The sequence below is a fragment of the Coturnix japonica genome, chromosome 1, assembly GCF_001577835.2.
Source record: "Coturnix japonica isolate 7356 chromosome 1, Coturnix japonica 2.1, whole genome shotgun sequence".
In the NCBI taxonomy this organism is placed as follows: domain Eukaryota; kingdom Metazoa; phylum Chordata; class Aves; order Galliformes; family Phasianidae; genus Coturnix; species Coturnix japonica.
Genome location: NC_029516.1, coordinates 118264634 through 118291040, shown reverse-complemented (window position 1 = coordinate 118291040; position 26407 = coordinate 118264634). Strand labels below are relative to the sequence as shown.

Below are 26407 nucleotides of genomic sequence, written 5' to 3'. Positions count from 1 at the left end.
CCCTTTCTGTAAAGAAGTTTTTCCTGATATTCAACCTAAACTTACCCTGGTGCAACTTTAGGCTGTTTCCCCTTGTCCTGACACCTGTTACCAGTGAGAAGAGACCAACTCTGCGCCTTTCAAATACTGGAAGAAAGCAATTAGGTCTCCCCCAGACTCCTTTTCCCCAAACTAAACAGCCCCAGTTCCTTCAGTGGCTCCTCAGAGGGCATTTTTTCCAAGCCCTTCACAAGCCCTGTTGACCCTCTTTGGACCTGCTCTTGTCCCAGCACTGGGCAACTACTCTGCATGGGCCCTTCTGCAAGAGTAGGCTGGTGTGCAGGGACACCCAAGCAGCCTTTTAGGCCACATGGTACTTGTGGCAGTAGCACCCAAGTGCTGCTGGGACAATACAGGAGCTGCACTTACTGTGTGGTTGAAAGCTATAAGCAACCTGTGAATCCACAGAGGACACTTTTTTCAGAGCTATTTTGTCTTCCTTGGGGATTTCTTGATGCTTGCTGTGTTTGCTCACACCTGACTTTGACCCCAAATGTCTCAGCATCACATTCAGGTTTCCTTTGCTGGAGCTCTGAATCCAACCACTTTTATGTCCATGTGGAATCTCCTTGCTTCCACTGACTACAGAACAACTTGTGGACAGTGGAGCTGCAAGGTTGCAGGATCAAGCCCTTTGCTTTAATAAATAATGTACTGATGTTTTCCCGATGTGTAATAGGACTGACAGTTGCCTGCCAAAGTTATGACACCACAGAACATTTTATCACTTGCAGGGATATACATCACTTCCATTTATGTTGACTATTGCTTTCTGTGTTTGAAGGTAAGAGCAGAATATAACAGTCAGGGCTTGTTCTGTTGCTGTGGATATGCCAAACCATGTTGAAATTTCCTGAAGAAGCCGCTTGCCTTTCATTTCCCAGATAATCACACACATTCTAGTCCTTGCTGAGAACTGATGTGACAGAAGAAGCAGGAATGGCCTCCCAGCACGCACCACTCCCTGAGTAGAAGGAGCTACCCCAAAGCTTGGGAGGTGCTCCACTGAGCCCATTGATTCCAGGCTGGAATGCTGAAAACTCATAGCCTCATGTTGCCTAACAAATACCCCACAACTGCAATGGAACACCGGGGTGGGATCAGCAGTGTCAGGAATTGCATTGGCCTGCTGTATTGTCCCTGCACGGAACCCAGTGCTTTGGGCATAGGTCCCTCCCGGCTCAGTCACAGCTAAAGGGATTAATGGGTAGGGATTGCTTTGTTGATGGGTTTTTCCTGTAATGAGTTCATGAGAAAGAGTTGAAAAGTGATTTGTCACAACAATCCAGCGCTGGAGAGCAAGTGCGTGCTGCATACTGCCAAATTTCCTCACTTGTACCCAAAAAGAGTGAAAGAACAAGTCAAATACAACAGAAAAGGCTTTTATTTCTAATATTTGAGCTGTGCCAGCTGACTCTGAGGATGAATTTAGGTAACAATGTGTTTTCAAATCTCAACCCTCCTCGGTTACCTTGAATTGCTTTCTGGGGTTTATAAACAGAATATGCCCTCTGTGGGATAACTAAATGAATTTGTACAAAGCTAAGAAAGAAATGATTTTATGAAATAATCCTGCCTCTCAAAAATTCTTGCTTAACATATAAATTAAACCTTCAAGGAAACTGAATGAAAGTGCTTTGTTACTCAGGCAAGAAGAAGGCAGCATTTGAACAGCTATTTGTTTTTTTAAATCTGGAGATAATGGCTTTTGCGATAAGGATATGTTTCCCCTAACGCCCTTGCTCCTCAGATTGGAACTGGCACTGCAATGTTCAGAGGAACTTATATTGTTTAAAAGCAGCGTTTGATCAAATCTCTTGATCTCCATCTGGCTTTTTGTGTGGTTTTGTTTCACTACAAACACTTAAATATGGTCATTGGGGTGCTATGGTGTCTCAGACTGCATACTCACCTTACTACTTTCCATCTTCTGCTATTTGGACATTCTGTATGCACATTCCTTCTATCTGAACAAGACAGAAAGAGGTTAGATGTTACAAAGTCCAAACAACTTAGAATTATAGAATCATAGAATGGCCTGGGTTGAAAAGGCCATTCAACCAGATCATCCAGTTTCAACCCCCCTGCTATGTTCAGGGTCACCAACCAGCAGACCAGGCTGCCCAGAGACACATCCAGCCTGGCCTTGAATGCCTCCAGGGATGGGGCATCCACATCCCCTTGGGCAACCTGTTCCAGTGCGTCACTACCCTCTCTGTGAGAAACTTCCTCCTAATCTCTAACCTAAACCTCCTCTATCTCAATTTAAAACATTTCCTCTTGTCCTATCACTATCCACACTCGCAAACAGTCTTTCCACCTCCTGTTTATATGCTCTTTTCAAGTACTAGAAGGCCACAATGAGGTCTCCCCAGAGCCTTCTATTCTCCAAGGTAAACAATGCCAGTTCCTTCAACCTGTCATAGAATCATAGAATTACTCAGGTTGGAAAAGACCTCAAAGATCATCAAGTCCAACCACAGCCTAACCATAGTACCAAAACTCTAACAACCCTCTGCTAAATCATATCTCTGAGCACCACATCCAAATGGCTTAAACACATCCAGGGATGGTGACTCAACCACCTCCCTGGGGAACCTATTCCTCATAGAAGAGGTGCTCCAGCCCTCTGATCATCATAGTGGTCCTCCTCTGGACCTGCTCCAAGAGCTCCACATCCTTCCTGTACTGAGGGCCCCAGGCCTGAACACAGTACTTCAGATGGGGCCTCCCAAGAGCTGAGTAGAGAGGGACAATCACCTCCCTCTCCCTGCTGGCCACCCCTCCTTTAATGTAGCCCAGAACACAGTTGGCCTTTCAGGCTGCAAGTGCACATTGCTGGCTCATGTCCAGCTTCTCGTCCACCAGGACCCCCAAGTCCTTCTCCTCAGGGCTGCCCTCAAGAGGTTCTTCTCCCAGTCTGTAAGAAAGTTTAACTCCAGCTGCTCACAGCAGCTTTGGTCTCAGAGGACCTTCACTTCGCTCCTCACTCAGCACAGACTGCTGCAGCCCAGCTCTGGGCAGGGAGTACTCAATCTGTGAACCCCATTCCCTCCTTTCGCATTCCCCCCTTGAATATGGGAACCAGCTCCCTGCACGGTTGCTGTTGTGACAAGAAGTACCACAAAGGGTTTAGCCTTCAGCATCGCTTGGGGAGAAAACACAGCCACACAACGAAAAGTAAATTAAAATGCAGATCCACTTCATTGTGCTGTAGAATATAAACATTTTAGTCGCATTACAGTGTGCAATAAAATGTTCTTTTATTAAAACACGTGCTGGGTAATTATAATCCTTGACTGTGTAACTTGAAAGGCAAGAGCAAGGTTTAAAGATAAAAGGGTACAAGAAGGAAGGACAAAGTAGAAATGAATGAGTGATGAGGGATAATAATCGGCGCTATTTGGTCATCGACACGGTGCACCGAGGACAAGAGAAAGGAAATCTTTCCACCGGGCAGCGGGTGGAGGCCGGGGAAGCCCAGCTGGGAGCCGCTTCCCTCCGCCGCTCTTCCCAGCGCCGCCACCAGAGGACCCCGCTGCCGCCGGGGTCGCGGCGGGGGCGTGGGCAGAGGCGGAGCCGCTCCGGGGAAGCCGCCCCCGGCCGAGCACTGCGGGGGCCCGGCCCGGAGGGGGGCATATGTTGAAGTTGGGGTGCGGCACTTCTTCCTCACCTCCTCCTCCCGCTCACATCGGCAAACCTGGGGTGTGTTAGCCGGGATCCAGTATTCCCCCGGCTAACCCCAGGCAGAGGGAATAGCTGCTGTATCATCTGATAAAAACAGAAGTTTTAGCTGAAAAACGCCCTGGGGTATAGGTCTGGGAATTGCCTGGCTCGCAGAGGATTTTCCCTAAGCTGCCTCGTTCCTTCAATAAATAACTGCGGGAACAGAGATCGCTCCCCAGCGAGCATTTCTGGGTATCGCGGGGAAGCCGTGCTAAAAGCAAATCGCCTCCATCCAGCAGAACTTTTTGTTTAATGTAATGTCATAATTAAAAGCAAATCCCCCGGAACTTGGAAATGATGTCTAACGGGGAGGAAGCAAAGACTGATGCCCCTGAGATTTCGAGTCCCAGTGAGCCGCCCGCTCGCAGCGCCGTAGCGGGGCTGCTTGTTTCCAGATCGCCGTAACCAGGCTGGATGTGGCTCTGGGCAGCCTGGTCTGGTGGTCGACGACCCTGCATAGCAGGGGGGTTGAAACCAGATGATCACTGTGGTCCTTTTCAACCCAGGTCATTCTATGATTTTATGATTCTGTGAACCCCGGTGGCACTTTGTCATCTCCCAATCTGATAACGAAGGGGAATATCTTGTATTACCCCGCACCCAGAGAGCTCAAGCCTCCAAAAATCGCATCCGCGTTGTTAGGAGCAGAGCAGAAAGAAACATACCCAGAGCCAAACTAATTTTTGCCCTGACCGCACTTCGCTGCGGTCACAGCAGAAAATCCTCATTTATCCCAACGATGTTAATATAAATCCGCGCAGTCCTCTCTCCCGCAAGTCCTCGTGTACGTTCTACCTTACAAAAACAGATGCACGCAGATGTGTTATCTCTGCATCTCACGGTGCTCGCAAACTTCTCCACACACACGTCCACACGGAGCCCTATATCAACGCGCTGCGGCTCTGCCTGGGGAAGGCTGTGCGGGAGCCGCACCGCCCGCACGTCCCCGCCCCGCCCGGCGCAGCGGGATGCCCGCGGGGCCGCCCCATCTCCCTACGGCTCCCCCGGCGCCCCGGGGACCGAGTGAGCGCGGGGGCACCGCGCAGCTCCGGGGCGGGAGGCGGCCCCGCTGCCGAGGAGGCAGGTACCTGTTGGGCAGGGCGGGGCGGGCTGAGGCCGCCGCTCGGTGACGGGGTGGCTGCGCCCCTTCCCCGCCCCAGCCCCGCGGCCCGGCGGGGCCCGGGCTCGGCAGCCCGGGGGGTACGGCCAGCGGCAGCCGGGCAACGCGAGGGGCCGTCCCGCTGCCGGTTGTGGGAAGCGGCTTTTGGCGGAGCGTGGAGCTTCACCTGGCCCGGAGGGTCCCCGGCGGGGATTCCCCTCAGCCCGCTTCTTTGCCTTTTTTCTGTCTTTCTTTCTTTTTTTTCCTCACCCCTCCACCCCACCCCCCTCCCGGAGCATTGCGAACGGGGTATTTTCTTCGGGGTATAAAGCTGAGAATAGACGGGAGGAGAGCTTCAGAGCTTCACCTCGTTGCCTCATCCCTGTTCGCATGCGAGCCTCCTGCAACATCTCCTTCCTCCTGCTCCTCTCACCTGGCCGCCTCTGCCCAGATCATGTCCGCTAAGCTCCTGCTGGTTTTCCTCCTCCTCTCAGTGTTCCACGCCCGGTAAGTCCTCTCTCCCTTCTCCTCCCGCACCCCTTCGGCTCCTTTCCTCTCCGCGCCCGCGGATCTCCGGAGTTCACCGTGCTCTCCCCGCTCCTCTCCCCCTCGCTCCGAGGGCCGCCCGCCAGCGCTCCGTCCCGATCCGTCCCGGCACTAAGTTTTCCCGTCTCGAGCCTCCGCTCCCCCGCACCTCAACCCCGGGGCCGGGCTGAGTAGGGCGAGCCCCGCTGCTGGGTGGCAGCGTTACCCCGCCGCTCTCTGGGTGTTCTAACTGTGCATCTCTACGGCTTGCACTTTGCCGTTGGTGTCTCCTGACAGCACCAGAACTAGTGGTCCCTGTAGAGAAGCGTACAGTTCTACTCCCTCCCCAGCTGGGAATTGGTTGCCCATCATCTTGCGCTTCTTTCTGTGGGCATTCGGAATGTGCTGGGAGTTTGACGGTGCCCGTATGGCTACAGGGGACGTGTCAGCCCCAGATGCCTTCCAAGGAGCCTCGTGGTGTGTAGGCAAAAGAAAGGGAAGTGTAACTCTTAAGCAGGAGCCCCAAACACCGTCAAAAACGCCTATCTGAGTTCTTAGTCTGATTCACTGTGAAATACTCCCATCTGCAGTCTTGATCTATAGAGGAGACAGGTAGGAATTTGCATCATTTGGAGGTGCTTTCTAGGAAGTGCCAGCATCGGGGGTTTAAAAGCCCTGTCAGTGCTCGGTTGTAGTGGTGACAGGTCTTAATGGAGCTGCTACCAGAAACGGGAATCGTGATCCGATGTGAACTCGGTTCTCATTTCCACATGTAGCCTGAGTGCCTCCAGCAAAGTTGCGGTGGGTGCAGCAGGGAAAAAACAGATGATCCAGTGCTCCTTTCCTATCAGTAATTCAGCACTGCTGCGGTGTTTCAGCTGAGGAATATCAACCATGTGTGCTAGGAGACGATGCCTCCACTGAGAAAGGTTCTGTGATTGCAATATTGAAACACATGGTTTGTCGTGAACGTGGGGGAGAAACAACAACACAAAGGGTCCCTTGGGGTCTTTAATGTCCATTGGGTGAACAAATAAATAAAGGAGTGCTCATCGACTTTAAAAAGTCCTCAGGTTTTCTGTGCTTCTGGAACTTGATTATATGAGCCCTCTCTGTAGAAAGTCATTAAGGGCTAGATTTCAAGACTTATTTTTATATAGAAATTATATGTAGACCACCCACATTTTATGAAGCCATATTAGGTGATTCATGGCTAATACTGCAAGGCATGTTGGCTGTAGAGCAGTTTCAATTAAAAGTTCTGTTAAAGGCTCAGATATAGTGCTCTATAGTGGCAACATTGCAGGCTGATGATGCTCTCTGGTGCATTTGTTGGCCTTTTTTCTATTTACCATAAGATGTCAATCAAATCTTCTCAACATCTGAGGTATTGTAAAAGACAGTAGTGTTATTAAGGAGAGACACTGAGAGAGAGAGAGAGGAGAGAGGTTGCTTTGATGGACACAGCACATCCCATTAAGAGATAGTGCTGATACCTCTGATGCTGTGCTGCTTTGCACCTTGCATAATTACTGACATCAGTGCGAAAATGCTGCAAAATGATATCACATTACCAGGGCAATTGGTAGGTCCAAGCAATGGATGATTTCTGCTGTGGGTTCCACCACCGAGGTTATCTTTTCTCCTGATAACTTCATCTCAGTTTAACTGTCATGTGTTTCCTCCTGCAAGAGAGAGAGATCAAACAGATTTGGTTTCTAAGATACCAAAAGATACATCTCCAAATCAACATTTTTACTGTTCGTGCACAAAGAGCTGCTCAATGAAATTAATCTCAAGTGAAAATAGCTTCAGCTGTGATTTCCGGGCAACTGGACTTATACCACGTTTGCACTGCCGTACTCTGAAATTAAAAATAATCCACCTGTGAAGGAAAGGAGAGCCTCAATGCTTGGTGTAGTGCTGTTTTTTTTTGTTTTTTTTTTTTGACAAAGATGTCATTAAAATCACAGGGAGACTCCGGAGTTCCAATTAATTTATGAAACGTATTTGTGCACTTGTGATAATCCATCTTATGTGCAAGGAGAAAGCTCTTAATTCTAAGCCTTGTAATACATTAAACTGAGATTCAGGCACTGAGAATATAATAATTTATTAATAGGATAAAATGATCAGGAAGTATTAAAAGATCTGAATTTTTAATACTCTTATTAGCCTATGTGCAAGAGATGGATCCGTTTTCTTGATGGATTCATCAAGTAATACTGTGGATGTTTGCTCTTTGAAAGAATATATTGTAAATGTACTGGGTAAATACACAGTCAGGATAGGCTGATATAAAAAGCGAAGGTACAAAATACTAGTGAGCGAAAAAACTATTCTGATAGCTGTATTAACTCAAAGAGAACAACTTCTTTGGCATCTGGCAGAAGACCACATCCAAATAATTCTCAGTTCTGGAGGGTTTTTAGAGTTAGGGTACTATGGTTAGGCTGCGGTTGGACTTGATCTTCAAAGTCTGTTCCAACCTGGGCAATTCTATGATTCTATGATCCTCAGATACTCAGCAGATGTTAATGGGAACATCCTGTTGCAAAAACAGCCTCAGGCTGAGTATATAGACACAGTAGAGGGAGAGATCAGAAACTTCTGAAGAAGACTGTGCAGATCTACTCAGAATGTAAATTTAGATTTTTAGTTATGTAAAATAACATCCATTTATTTGATTTTTAATTTTATTGCAGTTCCAGAAAGGTTGAAGAGGATGAATATGAAGATGGAACAACCAACCAAAAATGGGTTTTAGCTCCAAAAACACAAGACACAGATGTGACCTTGATACTAAACAAGCTGTTGAGAGAGTATGACAAAAAACTACGGCCTGATATTGGATGTAAGTACTCTGTTCTACACACAGAGGAAAAATATCTATAGAGAAGATACTGTATTACACTTTGGTTCTATTTTTAGGAAAGTGGAGAATTAATTGTCTTTGGCTCAAGTTCATTTCCAAGTCAGCATTTTCTAAATGCTGGTTCTCGTGGGAAGATGTGGAGGTAACTTGGCATGCTAAACTCTGTTTTGCATGTATACTTTGTGCAGCAAGATGGAAAGACTAGTTTGAGGTCTTTGGCAGGACTGCAAACATGTTTAGCTCTTTTGTCATCCAGTACATGTCTATGGAAAACTGAAGCCACAGGCTCTGAGGAGTGATCAAAAGAAGGAGTGTATTAAAAACCAAAAAGTAGGACATGGCAAGAGAAGGATGTGCATCTACTCCCTGTAAAGCGTGATCGCAAAAGTTATGTTCCTCACTGCTTATAAGGAGGCACTAAGACTTGTTTTTGTAAATAAGGCAACTCTAGATTATTATTTTTCTTTTTAACCCTCCCAAATCAGAAAACATTGTATCTCTAAATAAATCTGGCAGAATGAAGCAGCTCATAGGCAACACTAATTAATACATACAGGGATATATTTAGATATGAGGTAGTAGATACCTGCGTAGATCAGAATGGTTTTAGCGCAACTGCTGTTCAGTTTGATCACAGCCAGTTTGCATGACAGAAACCTCAGATAATTTACAATTTACACTAATTGCACCTCGCATGCATTTCAGAATAATTGGGGAACAGAGCAAGCTGAAAACAGTCACCTCAGATAATTTGCCATTGCTGATTTTTTTTTACAAAGAGATTAGAGAGAATTTCTGCCACCGATTAAAACTGAAGCAACTATTTGGTGATTGATAGACTTTCTAAGTCATCCCTTTGGGTGAGTTCAGATGGAAGCAAGAGCCTCCTGGAGATATTCCCCATTTGAATTATTGTCTCACAAAAAATTCCAGACAAGGAAAAAAAAAACCAAAAACAAAACCCAGACTATGCCATGCTATGAAAGAAAGGGGCTGAAATTTTATTTCATAGCTCTTACTTTGTTTTCCTGTATTATTTAAAAAGATCATATGTGACAGATGTCTCTATTTCCAATCCAGACTGACATACACGTTTGTCATACTGGATTTTGAATTTCTGGTGGACAAGTGCTTTAATACACTTCTCCCCCACCCCGTATCAACATCTGGAAGACATTCTCAGACAATTTATTTTATTTTATTTTGTATGCTGTGTCCTCATATCACTGTCTTCAGGCAGAGTAAATTATGTTATGCCTATGTGGGACAAAGTAATCATTCAAAGTCCCCATGTCAGTTGCCATAAAATTATAGAGGTCAGACATATCCTGCAGCACTGGAAAATCGTTGTCACTGAAATAATTCCTTTTGTCTCTATACAAAATTTTATAAGTTCTGTTTTAGAGAAAAGAGTTAAATTACAGACCTCTTCATATATAGTACCAAACACACTTCACAGTTCTTGACTACTTCCTATCGGTTTCGATTAAGGTATCAGCCCTATGCCATTTTTCTCTTTGACAGGAATCTGGCTGTTTCAGAACTTGTGCTGAGCATTGTTCAGATGCTAGAGAAGTTACTTCACCTCCTGGCTTCTTTCCCTGGTCCCTCTTCCCTCCTCCTACCTTTGATGCAGATAAACAACATTACCCTTTTGAAGCTAAGGAGCTGCTGCATTTGTCAAGGACAGCACAATGGGAATGTTAGAGAATCGAGCTTTATTCCCTAAATTGCCAGCTGATTGCTCACAATCACATCTTCCTTTCTGTCTGAGAAAAGTTATCCTTCAGGTTAGATGATAGTCATGTCTTGGCAACAGAACCATGTTCATGCCGCAAAGATTCCCATAGCAGTGTGTTATCGGTTAAAGGGATATCAACAGAAGTAATAGGCACGGACCATATAGTATGAAAATGCATGTTATTTGAATTTATAAAAGGCATGGAACAGACCAGTGGAGGAAGAGAGGATTAACTTTCAGAATCAAACAGAAATGCATCCTATAAAAGACACTGGGATTAAATCTTGGTCTAACATGCAGTCAGCTACTCATTATAGGCAGCATTGCAATTTAAGTCCATAAACATATCGGCCATCCCACAGGATAGAGAACCCACCATTTCATGCCACATTACTCTTCCCTCAGTTATCTGAGTGCAAAGCCAGTATTTCTATTATCATTTAACTTTAGTGGTGCTCATTAGGAAATGGTCTTCTTTCTCAATGTAGTCAGAAAAGCTTAGGAAATTATGCACTTCTCCAGACTTTCACAGTTCAGGACTGGAATTTTTAAGTGACTTGGAAACATGCTTCTGCAAGCCAAAGGCCACAGGGAGAGGAAGACTGTGACAAATGAGAATGCATGCTGGCTCTGGTGGTGACTTCTCTTCAGTCTTCCATCTTTCCCAGGGAAATAGATGCTCTGGCTAGCTTGGTTAAATCCAGGCACTACCTGTCACTGTACAGGACTATTATGAGTACCCACTTACCATACAATGCTATACTTACCATGCAGAGTACATCACTCTTACATTACCTCCAGGCTATTAGTGAATGGACTTCTGTGAACAGACCCTTAGCCCCTCTCCTTCCTTCTACCCAACCCTGCCCATCTAAACCACTGTAAAAAGTGTGTAGATCAGTGCTGAGAAACTAGAGTAGAACTTGCACTCTCCTTTTTGGAAGAGGAATATCTTCCAGTATGCTTGGCCTTGGTTTTCATGTGAGTGCTGGTTGGAATATATGTGGAAATTTATGTTCAGCTGGTGGCATTGGGAAGTACAGACATCACCTTCAAACTTCCAGGACAGACCTTTGAAGGAGAGAGTGAACAGACCAAGTGTTAGGTAAAGTAGTTTCACTTTGAAGGACATCAGCGATATGACACATTAAACATATCTAGGTAGAAGGAGCCTTCAGTCTTCAGAAACAGAATTAGTTTTCCACCAGTAGGGGAATGTCTAACTGCATCCAGCTTGGGAACACACTTTTCAGAGCTCTCATCTTCATAACTATCAGAACTTGTGAAAAAATTCATTATAAGGAATGGTGGTATTCCAATAAACCACAGAATGTGTGTGCCTTTTGGAACCCGGGGAGGGTGGTGGGGTGGGGGTGGGGGGTGTAAGGGAAAACACCCTTTTCAAACACCTCAAGAAATTAAACTGGTATACTGCTTAAAAAGAATAATGTTTTATGGCACATAAGCATGTGCATAAGCAAGCACCTTAGCATGATTTTCACCCACTTTTTTCCAGTTATAATTATAGGAGTGACAGTTGTGGCTTTGTTGTATGATATAAAAGGAACCAGACGCAGATAACAGGTAATCCTTTCTGGACTGTGAAGGTATTACCATTGCTTCCATATGTGGAAGATAATATACATTTTTTTTCCCTTCATTTATTTTGAAACTCACTTAAGTTAGCAAAAAAGTTGGTAGGTAAGAGATTCTGCCAATTAATTTAGCAGGAAAAAAAAACCCCTCACTCCAAACCAGGCTTAAGGTGCAGTATTCAATTGGAGCATAAAGAGAATTATGTTCCACAAGTTGCCTTTCAGTACCTAGTTTGTTTAGCTCAGGAGAGTTGTCTTATTTCATTTTGTTTGCTAAGAAGCAATAATTAATGTGGTACAAAATTTATGTTATGACAAGTCAATAGTAATATTAACAGTAATTCATAACCTGAATGAAACTTTGAGCTCCCATCTTAACCTCAACCTTCTACTTTCTGATGAATACAGCCATTCCATAAGCATTGTTAGCAAGCAGTCACTTTCTTCAGGACATTAATTTCAGTGAAAAAGATATTAGTAAGCAAACGCCGCAGTCTGACCAAGTGCTCTTCAGCCTTCTGTCAACTACCTGGGCTTTTCCCCAGCTTCTGAAATACCCTTCTGTCTTAGTTTTAGCTGAGATGGACTTTTTTTCTTTAGAGTGTCTGATATGATGCTATGTTTTGGTTCTAGGAGAAAAACATGGTTGATAACACTCTGATATTTATAGTTGCTGCTAAGCAGTGTTGTACAGAGACAAGGCCATTCCAGTTTCTCAGCTCATACTAACAAAGGACTGGGAGGGGACAGAATCAAGACAGATGGCTTAAACTGGCCAAGGGGATATTCTATACCATATTACATCATGTGGAAGGAGAATTTTGAAGCAGGTGAGAGCTCATCTCACTCTCTTCTGCTCACTGGGGTCTATTTGGGCACTGGTCAATAGTGAGCAGTTGCTTGTGTATCACTTGCTATATACTTTTATATATACATATATTCACTATCTTTTTCCCTTTCTCTGTCTTGGTAAATAGTTTTATCCCAACCCAGAAAGTTTCATTCTTTTTTAATTCTTGCCCCCATCCCACTGGGAAAGGGTTAAACCACTACAGTCATTTTGATGCACAGTGTGGGTCACAAAGGGTTGAGATAACAGCAGATCTGACTGGAGCGTGTTAACATGGGATGTAATGATGGTTTGATAATTGCTGGTCATTATGCTAGGTGTTTTTTTTTCACTATTAATGGGGCTTTTTGAGACAGGGAAGGACATTTTTCCAGCAGTTCCTCAGCCTCCCTTTCTCTTTCACATTTATGTCTTTCTCTAGACTAGTTACAATAGCTCTTGAGAATTTTGAATATCCTTGGGATGTTCAAACCAGCATGCTCCCATTGCTATGTGTCATTAATGTGTTTCAGGTTATGTTTGAGGTTAAACAATTATTCAGGAATATCAGTGAGAGATCTGCCCCAAGGTGAGAAGGCTCTGCATGGCAGGGGGTGTGGGACAGTCTGGGCAGCTGCCTGGAGTGGTGGGCACCCCCAGGGCTTTGGAACTTCATCTCCGAGCAACTGCAGGATCCTGAGAAACTGGTAGAATATTGGGGGCAGGTCTGCTGTGGCACTGGTAACCCCCAAGAGACACAAATGACTGCAGTGTGCTGGGCTTGGCCTCTGCCTACCAAGCATCCTCAAGGGGAATACTTCTTGGTCTGATGACAGTGCAATGGACTCCTCTTATATGGACTGGCCCAAAGGCAAAGATTTTGGAATATCTCCAGAAGAGGAGGTGATACGTGCTGAAGAGGCTCCACTGTATAATAAAATGCTGGAGAATGAGAAGAAATATGTCTTGTTCACTGATGGGTCCTGTTGTATTGTGGGAAAGCATTGGAGGTGGAAGGCTGCTGTGTGCAGTCCTATGTGACGAGTTGTGGAGGCTATTGAAGAAAAACGTAAAATGAGCCAATTTTCACAAGTGGAAACCATCTAGCTGACTTCAGGCATTGCTGAATGAGAAAAGCGGCCACTGCTCTATTTCTACACTGACTTCTGGATGATGGCAAATGTCCGATGGGTGTGATTACAGCAATGGAAGCAGATCAAGTGGCAGAATAAAGGCAAACCCTTGTGGGACAGATATTGTTACCTGGGTAGAGAACATGGTTGTAAAGAAACATTACATAGATTCTCATGTACCTGAGAGTTGTGCCACTGAAGAATATCAGAACAACCAGCAGGTGGATCTGGCCACTAGGATTGAAGTGGCTCAGGTAGATCTGGACTGGCAACATAAGGGTGAATTATTTCTAGCTCAGTGGGCCCATGACACTTCAGGCCATCAAGGAAGAGACATAACCTATGTATGGGCTTGTGATTGAGGGGTGGGCTTTACTGTGGATGCTGTTGCTCAGGTTATTTGTGAATGTGAAACTTGTTGCACGTTTTGCAAGCCAACCTGATGAAACCTCTTTGGTAGGGAGGATGATGGCTAAAATATAAATGCGAGGAGGCCTGGCATGTGGATTGTATCACACTCCCATAGACTTGTCGTTGAAAATGTCACGTGCTCACAATAGGTAATATTTAAGCCACAATGCTTTCTTAGAGCACAAGAAAACTAGAACGAGTTACAGACAGTTGCCAGGTACAAACAGCTAAAACTGCTGTCCATTACCTTTCCCCATGGTGTTCCTACTGAGAGAAGCATTGTTAGGAAATCAGTAATTTCTCTTTTAGCATTTAAAAAGCCTAAAAAATCAGTATAGATGTTATTTCCTCTGAGTTTTAGGCTGTCCCAATGATCCTTAGTTATGCTCTGCCAAGGAAAGTTAAATACTTTCAACTAGTTTCTGTGACTGAGGTAAAACAATGCTGCTAAGAAAAAAGCTGGCCAGAGGGGAATACTGTTAAGTGTGCTCAAACTATTCAGGGCAAGTGAAGTAGAAGAGTGAACACAAGTATTTGTAATAAAGCTGAAATAAGATGAAAACCCCAAATCAAGGAGTATAAAGTTGAAAGACAAAATTTCCCATCCCTCTGAGTCACTTAGATGACATCTAGTCAGACATGAGGCAGAAAGACAAATGAGAGACAAAGAGTAATTAATTATACTGATTTTACTGATATTATTCACTCAAAGGTTAGAAGAAAGTAGACTGCTTTTCCTTCCTTTTATTTATTTATTTATTTTTATGCTGCAGGTTATGCTGCAGTAACACAGATTCTTCTGGTATTCTTCATATACAAAGGCTGCTCCAAAAGTAATGCTTCCTGTTCTACTATACTGGCCCACAACATGAGAGGTGGATGTTTGTGGCATGACAGTAGAGGTTGAACCTTCCTGCCAGTATCCCATTACATTTTGTTGCTGTGTGACAGATGGCAGCAGAGAGGCATTCTGGCAAAATGGCGTTTGACAGGGCAGTGCGCATGAAGCAGAAGCGTGTCACTGACTTCCTCCACATGGAAAAAAATAACACTCGCTGACATGTATTAATGCTTGCTGAACATTTATGGAGACCGAGCAGTAGATATGAGCGCAATGAGGCGCAGTGCTGTGTATCAACAGTAGTGATGGCAAGAGGAGGTCGCTTCCCCTGGTACAGATTTTTACGAGTGCAGCATGCTGGCTTTTGTTCATAGCTGGTAAAATGTGCATAACTAATGGTGGTGACTATTAAAAAAAAATAGTTGAAAAAGTAGTGTTTTGTAGCTGAGAATTTGCTCTATCAAACAGTGTTATCATACACTTTGTATCTGTTGTAGTTTCTGTTGAAGTAAATAGGAGGTACTACTTTTGGAGTGACCTATTTCACCCCTACAGTCTCTACTGCATTTACTGTCTATTTATCTATGTCCAGATAAATTCATTTTACAATGAGTAAGTACATATATTTTGCACACTGACACACGACTCCTAGTTTGATACCTGTGTCTTCTAATTTCACAGGTTCTAGCTATATTGAGGGCCAAGATGGTCCCTCCCAAAGCGTCTTTATAAATCTTACCCAAGTTTTTCAAGACAAGTGTTCTCACAAACAGCAGTGCAACTCTCAGTACCTTGAATAGGTTTGTACAATTGCAGCTAGCAGAAATATGTAGGCTCATTTATGTTGGCAAACACAGAAAGGTTTACTGTGCTGCCTGGGCAGAGTTTAATAGCAGTTCCTTTCTTAAGCAGTTAAAAGCATGCAAGGAGCAGATCTATTGAACAAGTGAACACATCTTTTATTCTGTTGCTATATAAAGGTGTGCATTTTCAAATGCACCCTAAGTGAAAACCTTGAGTTCTGAAGCTATGAGAACTCTTTTTTTCTTTTCCTTTCTCTCTGACCTGCCTTCCTAGTAGGCCTTGCAGAAACACACCCTAAAGAATACCACAGGCTATTACCACTGTGGCTGTCAAGCTGTTTTTGTTAGCTGCTTATTGCTGCACCTGATACTCTTTAAATTAGCTCCAGCAGGGTTTCCCCATATGTGGTGACAGAGGGTTGCTTATTGCCTCCTGGATCAAAATATTTTCTAGATCATAGCGCAGAGAAAGCTGTGAGTTGTCACGCAAGGTAAAATTACCACTTTCTGGTGCAACTCTTTTTTCTGTGCTAGCCTATGAGAGTAGAAAGTAGTGAGAGAGACAGTTCTCATTTAGGGATTTGTTTCAGACAGCTGTGCCTGCAGGGCTAAGCAGCATGCAAAGGTACTGCAGAATGAAGGTGAGAGGGAGTAACTTATGCTTGCATTATGTTAGCTCTCATGAAGGAAAAGCCATAGTCTTGGCTTCAAGTTCTTTACTGTTGATCACTACAGAAGACTGTGATGTCTACTTTAATTTGAGCTTGTTTTGAAGAAAGAAACTTGAATAAACCATTAGCTGGGAATGCCTTGGTCACAATTTAGGTAGTAGTAAGACTGCTGAATCTAGTGAGAGCTCACTAAGTGAAAAAGAGTGTAAGCAAAAATCAGGAATGTTTTAATTCCTATTGATGCCTTCTTTTCTTTAGGGAAAAGAAAGTGAAGTATCTGTATTCAGAAAACTTAAGTCTTGGTTCAGTCACCAACGTGGAAATCCATTAGCTGCCCATTTCCATGGGTAAGGAGTAAATATGAAGACTATTTTAGTGCCCATGCATTATGTAAAAGTACACCTATCTACGAAGAGGAATGTTCCTGAGAAAAGTGTTGCTATTCAATGCAGACGAGAGTAATCTCTATTCTGTGTGGGAGGGCAGAAGGGATTTCTTGCTTGCCTGCAGCAGTTTTAGTTCTCTGGCATTTTTAGTAATTGATACTTCTGCAAATTTTACCATCGACATTTCTTGAATATTAGTAACAAGGCTTATGAATGATGATAAACTGCTTTACTGTAACTCCAAAGCCCAAGTTTTGGACCTTGAAGACTTATGAACTGTGTATGAGTTTTAAAAGGTGACATAAAAAATAGGTTAGTTGCATCTTGAACACATAACTCTCATCTGCTGCCAATGTAATCATCGAATGTAGGCTCTTTTGAAATCTGGCATAGGAACATTTCTGATTAGGATATGCTGTTGACAATGACCTTTTTCATGATTACATTCTGCTTTTCTTATTTCTTAGTTATTGAGATGAGGGAAAAAAAAGCATTTCTGATCTTAGTTGCTCATCCTATGTGGCATACAGGTTCTCTGCTGTTATGGGAAAAACTGTCTATTTTACATCTCTTTGGTAAAACCCTTGTGAGACATACTAAAAAGGTATCTAGAGAAGTTTTATTTATTGTGGTGACCCTGAAGCCCTCAAATGTAGTGTTTTTACTTAAAAAGAAACGTGTCCTTAGTTATTTACATATATTTGTTATTGAAAAGTGTTGGTCTGATTTTTTTGGCAGAACACTTACTGAAATGGTTTGAAGCAAACTAACAAACTCATACAAAGTATTTTTCTTAAGAGGCACCGTAAGTAGGAAAATTTGGTTGACAGTTAATGTTTGCCAAATTCTTCAGCTGTCAGAACAAAAACTATTTATAGCAGCTGCTTGTTCTAATTTTCTTAACTTAAATTCATCTAAGAAATCCGAGATGAGATTTGAAGAGTCTCAGGAAGGTAAAGGTTGAAAGGTAAGAGTCAGGAAAAATCTGAGAGGTGTTAGATGAGAAAGTCCGGTTTCAATGTCTCCTTGCTTCTGTGATTACCTCAACAGGGAATCTTCTGGCTCTTCCAGGTGCAGAAGTGCAGTTAGAAGTGGATTTCTGTTTGTTTACTTTTGCTTATTGAAGAGGCTTTCTGGGTGAGCATTTGTAAGTTTGGCAGATGTACAGCGCTGTAGTTTCTGCTTCGGTGTTGTAGCACAAAGCAATAAATTATTCTGTCATCTTTAAACAAGGAAAACTTTCTACTTATATTAATTCAAAACACTGTTGCTCTCTTTTGCAACTGGATGGTGTTTTGGAGACTGTTGTTTATCCAAACCTTGCTTGCTAGATTTTGCAGAAACAAATTCCATTCTTGCATGGTCTTTTGGTTTCACATGGGAACTATTTGTAGAATCATAGAATTGTGTGGGTTGAAACGGACCACAATGATCATGTAGTTTCAACCCCCTGCTATGTGCAGGGCCACCAACCACCAGACCAGGCTGCCCAGAGCCACATCCAGCCTGGCCTTGAATGCCTCCAGGGATGGGGCATTCATGACCTCTCACAGCAACTTGTGCCAGTGCGTCACCACCTTCTGTGTGAAAAACTTCCTCCTAATCTGTAAACCTAAACCTCCCCTGTCTCATTTTAAAACCATTCCCCCTTGTCCTATCACTGTCTACCCTCATAAGAAGCCGTTCCCCCTCCTGTTTAAACGCACCCTTCAAGTACTGTAAGACTGCTATGAGGTCTCCCCGGAGCCTTCTCTTCTCTAAGCTAAACAAGTCCAATTCTTTCAACCATTCTTCATAGGAGAGGTGCTCCAGCCCTCTGATGATCTTAGTGGCCCTCCTCCGGACCCACTCCAAGATCTCCATGTCCTTTCTGTATTGAGGGCTGCAGGCCTGGTTTCAGTACTCCTTTATGTATTCTCTATGGATATAAATAAAACCATAATGGAAGATTCAGGGACTGACTGCAAAACCAACCTAATCATCTAAGATCTACTGTTTTGATTCCTAAACACCATAATACTAGAAGAATCACAAATTGTGTATTAGGGAAGGATAGGTAGAAGATGAAAGAGGTAATGATTGATAGATGGTGCTTTGATGGTGATTGATAGAATAAAAGCAATTTCATACTGATGGAGAGATTATTTCTAGTGCATGCTGTCATTCATGCTTCTGGTCAAAAAGGCACCTTACATGTGAATGTAGTACTTCTGAAAAGACTGTTCTCATCCTGAAATTGCACTCATGCATGCTTCCTTTGAAATCTACACCTAATTTTTAATATTCCTTTTGTTTTTTATTTGCATTTCTCTTCAGGCAGTTAGATCTTAAATCACAGGGATGACAGTTTTATCAGAATTTCACTGTAGCAGGTGAAGGACTTCAAGTTCTGTTTGTTGTTTAATTCCATTTTCTCTATGCAGAAAGAATGTTTTTTTGTGTTTTTGTGGGTTTTTTTCCTTCCATTTCTCTTTTTTTTATTTATTTTGTTTTCCCCCTCACTGATAATTTCCCATTGCTGTATCTTTCTTGGAGTGTGTGAGTGTGGTAGTCTTTCCTAAAGCACAGAAGTTTTAGCTGACCACAATTATCTATGAGAAATGACTTCTTTTACAGGAATTAGCGAGTAATTAGATGTCATCTGTTATATCATGTAGGAAAATATTAATCATTATCATCACTAACGCAAAGCAAGCATTAACACTGTAATCTCTACTACTGCTGTTACCAATAAACATATAATTATTTATTACTGCTTATCCCAGTACAAAAATAGCCATTTATGTGCAAATGAGATAATGTAAAATATCAGTGTATTTTCAAGAAATGTCTCATTTCTGTAGAGTCAATCTTGTTATTATTTTGCATTCAGAAGTCTATTTTTTAGGTGGTTGTGTTCCTTAAAAATCTATTGCTAATTACTTTGCTTCAAGAAATAAGTGTATATTGATCCATAACCTTTTTACTACCAGTGTTTTGGTAAGAGCAGAACAATTCAGAATGAAGAGTTGCTTGAACAATGTAAGAAAGGTTAACTTTCAACAAATACTAATTTTAGCTTCATTTTAAAATTTATGGGAGCTAAGCTAGTCCTATTCATGCTTAAATGAGCTTACAATGAAAATACTTGTAGACATTAAACTTTTAAAAATAATTCAAAATATTTATGATTTGTGCAGGAGCATGAATGCTATTTGGACAGACTTCAAGTGTGTAAATCCAAGACAGGAGTACACAGAGCCTGTTAGTTCCTGTATTTTGTAGTTGCACAGACCTGGCTTTAGGCTAAGTGTTTAACTGGCTGCTTAAGTGAGCTTTGCAGACAGCACTGGGCTCACCACTTCTATGACCAGGCATCTCTTGAACTGTTTGACATTTGAAGACAAATTTCACTTGGATGTCACTGCAATGTGATCGTCACAAGGCTGACTGGAATATAAACACATCTGCCTCAAGAATGTGGCATTTGGATCAGATGAGGACTAGTAGCTAAATATTGGCAAGACCTTAGTTTTGTTTGCAGATATTTTGATTGGCTAGGAAAATCCCCTTCTCAGTTAAAATAAGTGTGTTTGAAAATGGAATGATTGTGATAAGCCATTAGCTAACCTTAAATAGCACTGTTTAGCAGCCTCACATTGCAATTATTTGTGTGTACTTTCATTGTCTTTCAGGGAAAGCTAACTACCATATATTAAAAACCAATTCAGAGAACGTTGGTATATTTGTTGACAACCTTTAATTGCTCTCCTGCATATGATATGCATATGGTTCTATTAGTAATTTTTCTGCACTTCTGACAGCTCTCCAGAACTATTCTGGACTGAAGTCCATATCAAAATGGTCCTGAAGCAAGGGATCCATCTGCAATCTTGCTCTTGCTTTTATTGAGATACTAACACTATGGCTTATCAAGCAAGACTGTGATGACTGATTCAGTGCAAGAAAAAAGCCTCCATTTGAAGCTCTGCTACTCTATGCATAGCTCAGGTCTTAATCAGCCCCTGAACTGAATGATATGTAGAATACAGAATTATACAGAACTATATGTAGAATACAGAAAAATAGGTCTTGAAATAATTGATCATGTGATTATTTCTTTATTCCCATACAATCCAGTTTACTTTTGAAGGCTAGCACAGAAAGAGATCCTTCTAAGCATTAATATGATTACTTTTAGACTCATTTTCATAGCACGTTTTGAGCACAGTAATCCTAAAATCTTTGCCTTGTTATTGTTGATATTTTGAATTAAAATTCCGTGTAAGTGTTATATTTACACCTGATGGTTCTCCAACTATCTGCTTATATCCAGGAGACTGTGTGCAACAAGAACTACACTTTTATTTCTGTTTCAGAATCTGGAGATGTACTTAAAGTGCAGTTGCACTAGAGTTTTATTTTTCTGACTGACTAGGAAGACAAAGTATCATTCAAAGAAACATGTAGTTTTTTGTTTGTTTCTTGTTGTGGGAATATAACAGCTTACATGAATTTTGTTTTGAGTTTTTTTCTGGGAATTTGTGAGACTAGATGCTGATTTTGTTCGGGATAGGAAATGGCTGCAATTTAGTTTTTTTTTTTTGGCTCAGATATTTGACTTTTACTCTGTGTAAGACCAAACTCTCTTTGGTTTTTTTGTGTTCATTTGTTTGTTTTGCACCAGGAGGAGAATTTGACCCAGCACATTCAGGAGAAATTATCATTTCATACTCTATTTACATACATAACTCCAGTGATTGAATGAAGATGGATTCTAAGTATTGTATTCAGGTCCTGAGTTATCTCCCTGATCCTGCCAAGTTCGAGTTGGCAACCAGAGTGCATCACCAAACCTAGTATCATTGGTGTTTACCAGAACTTCTTGGTGTTGAACTTCCATCTGGATGTATGCCCAAGTCCTAACAAGATCAGAGCCTTTTATTCAGTGTATGTTATCTTGGTAAAAGAGTGAGCTGCAGTTCCCTGTTATTACCAATTCCTATGTAATGACATTTATTACTGCATTTTGAGGCAAGTCTCATTACCAGAAGCTGCTAGACTCCTATTTAGTTATTAGCTGGGTACAATTAGAATTGCATTAATCAGTTGTGCTTGTTCAGCTGAGTAGCTGAGTTCAGATTTTCTTTTGCTGAAGGGAAGATCTGAGTTTATAAGCCAGTACTGCAGACAGTTTTAAACCATGACCTTAAAACAGGTCCCAGATATCCTGTCAGTGTGCAGTCCAAGACTTATGTAGTGCTTCATGAATTACTGAGAATGGTTATCATCTATGACTGCTATTTGTGCCCACTATAAGTTTCTTTAAATGTATTTATTTTTAAAACATTAGATGTAGTCTTCGCGAGGAGGAGAATACATCCCCAAGTCTTAACAAGCCAGCTTGCCCTTTTTTTTTTTTTTTTTTTTTTTTTTTTTTTTTTCCCTTCAGAATCATGGAACTTTCTGGATACTTAAAACTCCTCAGCATCTCATTGTTAGTCTGAAATTTGAGAATAGAGGCAAAAATTACTCATCTTTATGTGTGGAGATTCCCATCTGTCTTCAACTTTGTTTATAAGCTCCTCTTCATAAACTTTAGACAAAGCAACTGTTCTGTAGGTATGTTGACACTAAAGATGTGGAAGGGAATCTAATTTCTCAAGGCCTAAGGTAAAGAGAGCTTGTCTTGACCTACTTACATCTTTGAATTAAGTTCTGGAAGTCTGAAAGCATGGAATGCCTTGTGAAAAACATGAGTTGATTAAACCAAGTGAAATTCAAAAAGCATTAGATGAATGAGTGCAAAGGAAATGTGAGCTAGAGGGAAAGAGTCTAAACTGAAAGAAGGAAAGTTGCTAAGGTTTAGTGAAATGGATTTTATTCAGAGCAAATGAGATGAGAAAATCTAGAAAGATTTTCTGTTGTGGAACAAGCCTGCCAAAGTACATGAATACTGAGGAAATGGAAGAAGGTGTATGACTGATGTGAAACTAGAAATAGTGCAGTATCTTGAATGTTGAGTTTGAGCCTCTGTGTTTTGCAATTAAAATTTGCTTTAACAAATTGCTGCTGAGGTGAATTGTGATTGTGATGATAATGTGCTGCAAGCTGTAACTTGTGGCAGTTTTTATTGGGGAGGTGGGAAATAAAGTTGCCTTCATTAAAAATACATAACCTTATTTCTAAGTAGTTCCTGATTTTTAGCTGAAATTAAACCTTACGATAATTGGAGGATAAAATGGTTAAAGTGATTACTTATGTTTTCTGATAAATAAAAATAATATTGTGATTTATTATTTTTTTCTTTTTTTCTCCACAGTAAAACCAACAGTTATTGATGTTGACATTTATGTCAACAGCATCGGTCCAGTATCGTCAATAAATATGGTAAGTGGTGTGCTAAGAAAGGTTTTTATCTGGACTGCTTGTCTTGGCATCAATACTAGCTTTTGAAAAAGATAATAAATACTACTGGGATAAGTTATATTGATTGCTGATTTAGTTCTGTTTTCAGCTATAGCCCTGTTTTTTTGGATGACTCTTTTGTATCTCTTCAAGAGACAAATCCTGAAGCAATATTGTGCTCTGTGTTGTCTACCATAAAATGATGGTAAATCTTGATTGGTGAAGGAAAAAATATGTATAACAGAAAGCTACTGTTAGGAAAATCTTTGAGTTGCTGTTTCAAGAGTCAGTCAAATATACAGAGCGTCATAGTACAGCATTAGAAGAGTCAGCATGTGTTATCAGAGTATTGATTTTAAATTCATCATTTCTTCAGTTGTCACTTTACTTTCACTAAATTATCAACAATATTTTGCCTTGCGGTATAATTTTAAAGAAATTATCCATAGCTTTACTGCATGCGTAGAGGCTGGAAAAATTGAAAAAGTCTGCATGATACTATGATGAACCTGTGACGGTCAATCAGTCATTGTGGTCTTCTTAACTCCAAGACATTCCCAGTTCTGCAGCAACATGTTCAGATTTAGAAAGAAAGCTGAATGTTTATCTAGCTGTAGAGGTATGAGATACTGTGAGTACACAAAGCAGTTTCTGCTCGGAATTCAGTGCAATAAAATTTGTAAACAAGTTGGTTTTTATTTTGATAGAATTTGGAAATGGAGAATCTGAAAATATGCTTGTTAATATCTTTATTTACTGGTAAAGTTCTTATACCACCTCATCAGAGCAGTGACTTAGTGGTGTCTGTGTTGATACTCAAACGTTGGTGGATAAAATAGCGATAGATTAATATAATACTTGTGTTATATGTATTAACTTGTATTTTTAGAACAAATGCTTCTGAATTTGAAATTTGACTACACAGGCTGATTGTTATTGTTTATGTATATAGGAGAATGCAGATTATCACAGTGTATCAAACACTGGTTGGGGAAAGACTCCTCTTGCCTCTGGAAATGGTAAATCTGGCAAGTAAAGACAGAACAGATTATGTGCTGGGAACAACCTGGGCACATATGCAGAGAGTAAGAAATATATTAGCCATATTTCTTCATGTGAAGTACTGAATGCCAAGCAATCGGAGTACCTGCTGCATTCATGAATTGCTAAATAGGTAACTATCATGTCTTTCCCCAGGTGTGTACTAAAGTGAGTCCTCAAAAGAAAGACTTATGTGCAGAACTGTTGTGTTTATGGCTTCCATTGGTATGGATACTTGGTTCAAAAGCAATAGGGACAATAGCGAAGATGCTTATTGTTCCTCTTTTGCTTATCTGAATTACCCTTTTACCTAGTATTTCATGGTGCTAGAAATGAATGTGAAATACTAATTAGAACAGCATTTGATAGAAATTGCTTCAGGTAGGAAGATAGAAAAAAGAATAGAAACAACCAGTTGTTTTTGGAGGATTATTATGGCACAGTCAAAACATGAGTAGATTTTATCCCTTGGCACCAAAATGGAAGAAATGCAACAAAACATCAATTAAAGGAATACAGATTGTATCTCTTTGATAGACAGAGTTCTTAATAGGATGGTCTATAACACTATAATGTTAGAATATTTCTTGGTAAAAGCTGAAAAAAAATAGTATAGCTCTAAGGGCAAGGTAGTAAATAGAATAATGATGAATGAAAATAAAATAACAAAAAAACCCACATTTTATAGTTTTAAGAATTCAAGTCTGCTTAAAGCTTGTATTTAACCTGCATGGAAATGTGTAGAACTGTAGAAGTGGTCATAGGTTGTGGACAGTAGATCCCACTGGAAATAAATGTGAACTAGCTAAGCACTTTTGAACTTCATTTCTCAAATGTAATTATTGATGAAGGAACTGAATGTTAGGCACATAAATATAGTAAACTTTTGTCCAAAGGCTCAATTTCTACTCTTTTTCTACAGAGTTTATTGAAACTCGAGTGAAATGAGCTCTCAGTCTCAAACTTATCATGAATATGGGAAATTATGTTCACAAATTTACAAGTTACAGTGCTGAATGATGACTTGTCTCTGAAGTGGCAGGACTGCTCAGAGAGCTACTCTCATCCTTACTCATGCTACAATTTCAACCGCTTGGCTACAGTCTGACTACAGTTTGCAGTGGGTCTGTAATTCTATGCTGGGGGGGGGGGGGGAGAGGGTTGGTAAGAGAAAAAATAACCCACATGCTATTTGGTGCCAAAAATAAAAGTTTTCATGTATTTATTTTTTACCTGAAGCAGTGTTTCATACGTCCTGTGAAACAGTGGTTCATAGATATGCAAACAGCTGAACAGAAACAGTAGCTGATCATTACCTTCATGAGAGGAAGAGGAAGGAGGCGACAGTCTTTGGTCTGATTCTTATCATGTAACTGAACTCTCAAGGGGAGGGGAATTCCATATAGTACTTAGAACAGTATTCTGGTGATGGGGAAAAATATAATAGAGAAATTATGTATAGACCTCCATCTATATTTCTCAGCAGGACAGGAACTTTTGGCTTTTCTCCCCTAAATTATTATTAAAAGTCGAGCTATTCTGTCACAGTAGCTCAGCAAGTTGGAAGTTGATTGGGGTGGGGGGAAGATTACATTGATTTTCATCTCCTCTATTTCAAGAGCAAGATCATCAACATGTACAAGGAGCACTTCCCTGCTGTGTACTTCCAAACTTAGCCCTTGGCTCTATCACCTTTTTCTTAATCTACAGTGCTTCTGAGGGAAAATCATGGGGAGCTTCTCCAGAGGTCTAACTCTGCAGATGTATTTACTTATCAATTTTCATCAGTACTTTTCATCCTGTGGGTGAAACCTAGGAAGTAAAATCATTTTCCTTAAAGCTATCCAGTCAATGTGTGTTTGATTCAATGTTCAAGTTAGTTTGGTAGAGCAGACCCTTAAAGCTGTCAGTTACTTTGTTGTAATAACAATTAGACTTGGGTATGGATGTTAATATATCCCTTTTTCTTTACTTGTCAAGAAAAGGACAGTTGGTCCCAGACACATAACTACAGCAAAGGCACAGATAAATTGTATCTGAATACTTATGTACCTGACATAAAAGAAATCTTAGAGTGAGATCTGAAGTGCCACAAGAGGAAGAAATGTTAGGGATTCCTTTAAAAGGGCTTGCAGTCAAGGTAATGTTCTCTGTGCCAGTGATGACATGGTCCATAGGAATATGCAGCTGATTCTGCTTTCTGGGGACTCAGGAGTATTTTTATTGAGGGTTTATGCTGTTTCACACTAAGGCCTAAAACAGTGAACAATTCTCCAGTTGCCTTAAAAAATAGTTTTTAAAATCT

General features: G+C 41.3%; 1 protein-coding gene across 3 annotated transcripts in view; it reads left to right on the top strand.

The window, feature by feature from the left end:
• Window positions 1-4920: 4920 nt before the first annotated feature.
• Window positions 4921-26407, top strand: part of GABRG3 (gamma-aminobutyric acid type A receptor subunit gamma3) — a 288663-nt gene continuing 267176 nt past the window's right edge. The window contains exons 1-3 of one of the 3 annotated variants that reach the window (XM_032441560.1): window positions 4921-5371; window positions 8095-8243; window positions 22976-23043. In XM_032441560.1, coding sequence (XP_032297451.1) covers window positions 5319-5371; window positions 8095-8243; window positions 22976-23043 — 270 coding nt within the window. In that variant the 5' untranslated portion in view covers window positions 4921-5318. The remainder of the gene's footprint in view (window positions 5372-8094; window positions 8244-22975; window positions 23044-26407) is intronic. The other 2 variants (XM_032441559.1, XM_032441558.1) reach the window with 2 other exon arrangements.